The sequence below is a fragment of the Mus pahari genome, chromosome 10 (assembly GCF_900095145.1).
Source record: "Mus pahari chromosome 10, PAHARI_EIJ_v1.1, whole genome shotgun sequence".
In the NCBI taxonomy this organism is placed as follows: Eukaryota; Metazoa; Chordata; class Mammalia; order Rodentia; family Muridae; genus Mus; species Mus pahari.
In genome coordinates, this window is record NC_034599.1 from 94302119 (window position 1) to 94305271 (window position 3153).

Sequence of the window (3153 nt, forward strand, 5' to 3'; positions counted from 1 at the left end):
GAAGGAAGGAAGGAAGGAAGGAAGGAAGGACACCTACAGAAGGGACACCAGGAAAGAACCAGGATATGAGGGACGGACATTAAAACAGGAGTAAGCCTGTGTTAAGAAAACTCACAGAGCCCCTCCTTCACCTTAAGAGAAAGGCTATTCCTCTAAAAAAACTAAAAGCCTGAGTCAGAGACATCCAGACTCAGGGTCACTGGCATAGGCGAGGAGGAAAACCAGAGATTCGAAGCCTGCATACTGAACCCTTCCCCTCTCCATAGAGCATGCTGACTGCCCGCGACCAAGGGAAGGACGGACACCTTCCTGGATAAACAGACACATACCAGAAAACCTTCCTGTGTCTGTATCCTGGAGATCAAAATGAAGAAGCTGGCTCACTGCACCCCAAATCTGGTACCCAGCTTCAATGAATGCCCATTTTCAAACCCAGAAAGGCTCCTCTGTGGTCCAAAGCATTTGTCTGGAACCTCTCTTACCCTTTCTGTGCTGCCCCATTCTACCTATAAATCGTCATCTTCAGAACGAGAGCCCTGCCTTCATCATCTCCAACTCCTGGTCCTCTCTTCCACTTCCACCCTGAGCAGAGAAGGGGCTCAAAAATACCAAAAATATGCTAAGTTTGAATTTCCATACTGGCTGTAAGTAGTCATACAGAGCCAGAAAACACTATTTGTCATATCATTTTTATGCTACCTTCTTTATGAATGTTTGCCCAGCTCTTAAAAATCGAAAGTAAAAAATGTGAGCTTCAACATTTGGCTGACCCAAACAGAAAACTCTATTATACCCTGTTTCTATTGCTGCTTTAACAAAATAACACGAATTCATGACTCAATACAAAACGCTTTTCTTCTCTCACATTCGGTGGTTAATAAGTCTCCTCCTAGGGGCATGACTGGGCTAGAACCAAGGTCACAGTGTCTGTGTCCTCCCAGGCGGTTTCAAGGGCAGTCTGGTCTAAGTCTTTAGAGATGGCGTCCATTGCAGCTCTCACAGGACTCTTCTCTATTTTCAAAGTCAGACACAGCACGTGGAGTCCTCTCCTCCACTTTTTTTGTTTGTTTGTTTGTTTGTTTGTTTTGAGACAAGGTTTCTCTGTGTAGTCCTGGCTGGCCTGGAACTCACTCTGTAGACCAGGCTGGCCTCGAACTCAGAAATCTGCCTGCCTCTGCCTCCCAAGTGCCTGGCCCTCTCCTCCACTCTTAAAGACCCTTGTGATGATATATGGCCCTCTGAGTAACCCAGACTACACCATAAAAATGTCAACTAAAACCCCGATTTTTCTTTATGGTGTGTACTGACTGGTATTGTGTGAAAAGGTGACACAAGCTGGAGTTATCACAGAGAAGGGAGCCTCCAAGAAATCCTGCTAGCTGTAAGGCATTTTCTTTCAAATAGTGATGGAGGGGAGAGGGCCCAGCCCATTGTGGGTGGTGCCATCCCTGGGCTGGTGGTCCTGGGTTCTATAAGAAAGCAAGCTGAGCAAGCCAGGGGAAGCAAGCCAGTAAGCAATTCCTCCATGGCTTCTGCATCCACTTCTGCCTCCAAGCTCCTGTCCTGTGTGAGTTCCTGTCCTGGCTTCCTTTGGTGATGAACAACAATGTGGAAGTGTAAGCTGAATAAACCCTTCCCTCCCCAACTTGCTTCTTGGTCATGATGTTTTGGGCAGAAATAGAAACCCCGGACTAAGACACTGTGTCATGGGCTGGAGAGATGGCTCAGCGGTAAAGAACACTGACTGCTCTGTCAGAGGTACAGTGTACTCACATACATGAAATCAATCAATCAATCAATCTTGAAAGAAAGAAAGAAAGAAAGAAAGAAAGAAAGAAAGAAAGAAAGAGAAAGAAAAAAAGAAAGAAAGAAAGAAAGAAAGAAAGAAAGAAAGAAAGAAAGAAAGAAAAGACTCGGTGTCAGGTAGCACACTGCTTCTAGAGATTAAAATTTTGGACATGCAGGGCTGGAGAGATGGCTCAGCGGTTAAGAGCACTGACTGTTCTGCCAGAGGTCCTGAGTTCAATTCCCAGCAACTATATGGTGGCTCACAAGCATCTGTAGTGGGGTCTGATGCCCCCTTCTGGTGTGTCTGAAAATAGTGACACTGTACTCAAATACATAAAATTAATAAATAAATCTTAAAACAAAGAGACTACATCTGAACACACATACACACACACACACACACACACACCCAAAAGCAAATCTGTCATGTGCCCCAAACTATAAGCAAGATTTCATTTTCCTAAATTGTTTTCTTTTACATATTTTGTTCCTGGTTCTACCTTGTAGGTGAGCTTCATTTACTGAAGTTTGGACATACCTGACTGAAGACATAAACCAGTCGTCCATTGATTCGGCCCCGTCCAGTGACCACGCTATCTCCGGGAAACTATCAGAAAAATGGAAAAATAAAGGTTTAAAACAACAACAACAACAACAACAAAATACTTCCTTTTCGTGTTTCTTTGTGTAGTCTTAGCTGTCCTGGAACTAGCTCTGTGCACCAGGCTGGCCTTGCACTCACAGAGATCCGCCTTCCTCTGCCTCCCAAGTGCTAGGATTTAAGGCATCCGCCACTACTGCATGGCCCAAGTTCTTCTTATAGTCAAGTTGGTGTCATGCCTTAGTGAAAAACAAAACACCAAGTTTTCTAAGGTTTGGCTGGAAGAAGGTTTGGTTTAGTCCTCAGTACACCAAAAATAAATAAATAAATAATTTGAAATAAAGGCAAAATAACTATAAGAGGGCCATGCCCGGCCACTTACTCTTGAGATGAACACATAAGGAAATATACAGAGCCTGGCATGGTGACACATGCCTGGGATCCCAGCAAAAATTGAGAGGGACTCAGTACAAGTCTTATGTCAGACTTGGCTACACAGTAACATCCAGAGAGAGAAAGGGAGAGAGAGACAGAGAGAGAGAGAGAGAGAGAGAGAGACAGAGAGAGACAGAGAGAGACAGAGAGAGAGAGAGAGAGACACAGAGAGAGACAGAGAGAGAGAGAGAGACAGACAGAGAGAGAGAGACAGAGAGAAAGGGAGAGAGAGACAGAGAGAGAGACAGAGAGAGAGAGAGAGACAGAGAGAGAGAGAGAGAGAGAGAGACAGAGAGACAGAGAGAGACAGAGAGACAGAGAGAGACAGA

General features: G+C 44.8%; 1 protein-coding gene across 2 annotated transcripts in view; it reads right to left on the minus strand.

Moving 5' to 3' along the window:
• Positions 1–3153, minus strand: part of Pccb (propionyl-CoA carboxylase subunit beta) — a 53363-nt gene that overhangs the window by 46741 nt on the left and 3469 nt on the right. For both annotated transcript variants that reach the window (XM_021206031.2, XM_029543449.1), the window contains exon 3: positions 2327–2395. In XM_021206031.2, the coding sequence (XP_021061690.1) occupies positions 2327–2395 (69 nt within the window). The remainder of the gene's footprint in view (positions 1–2326; positions 2396–3153) is intronic.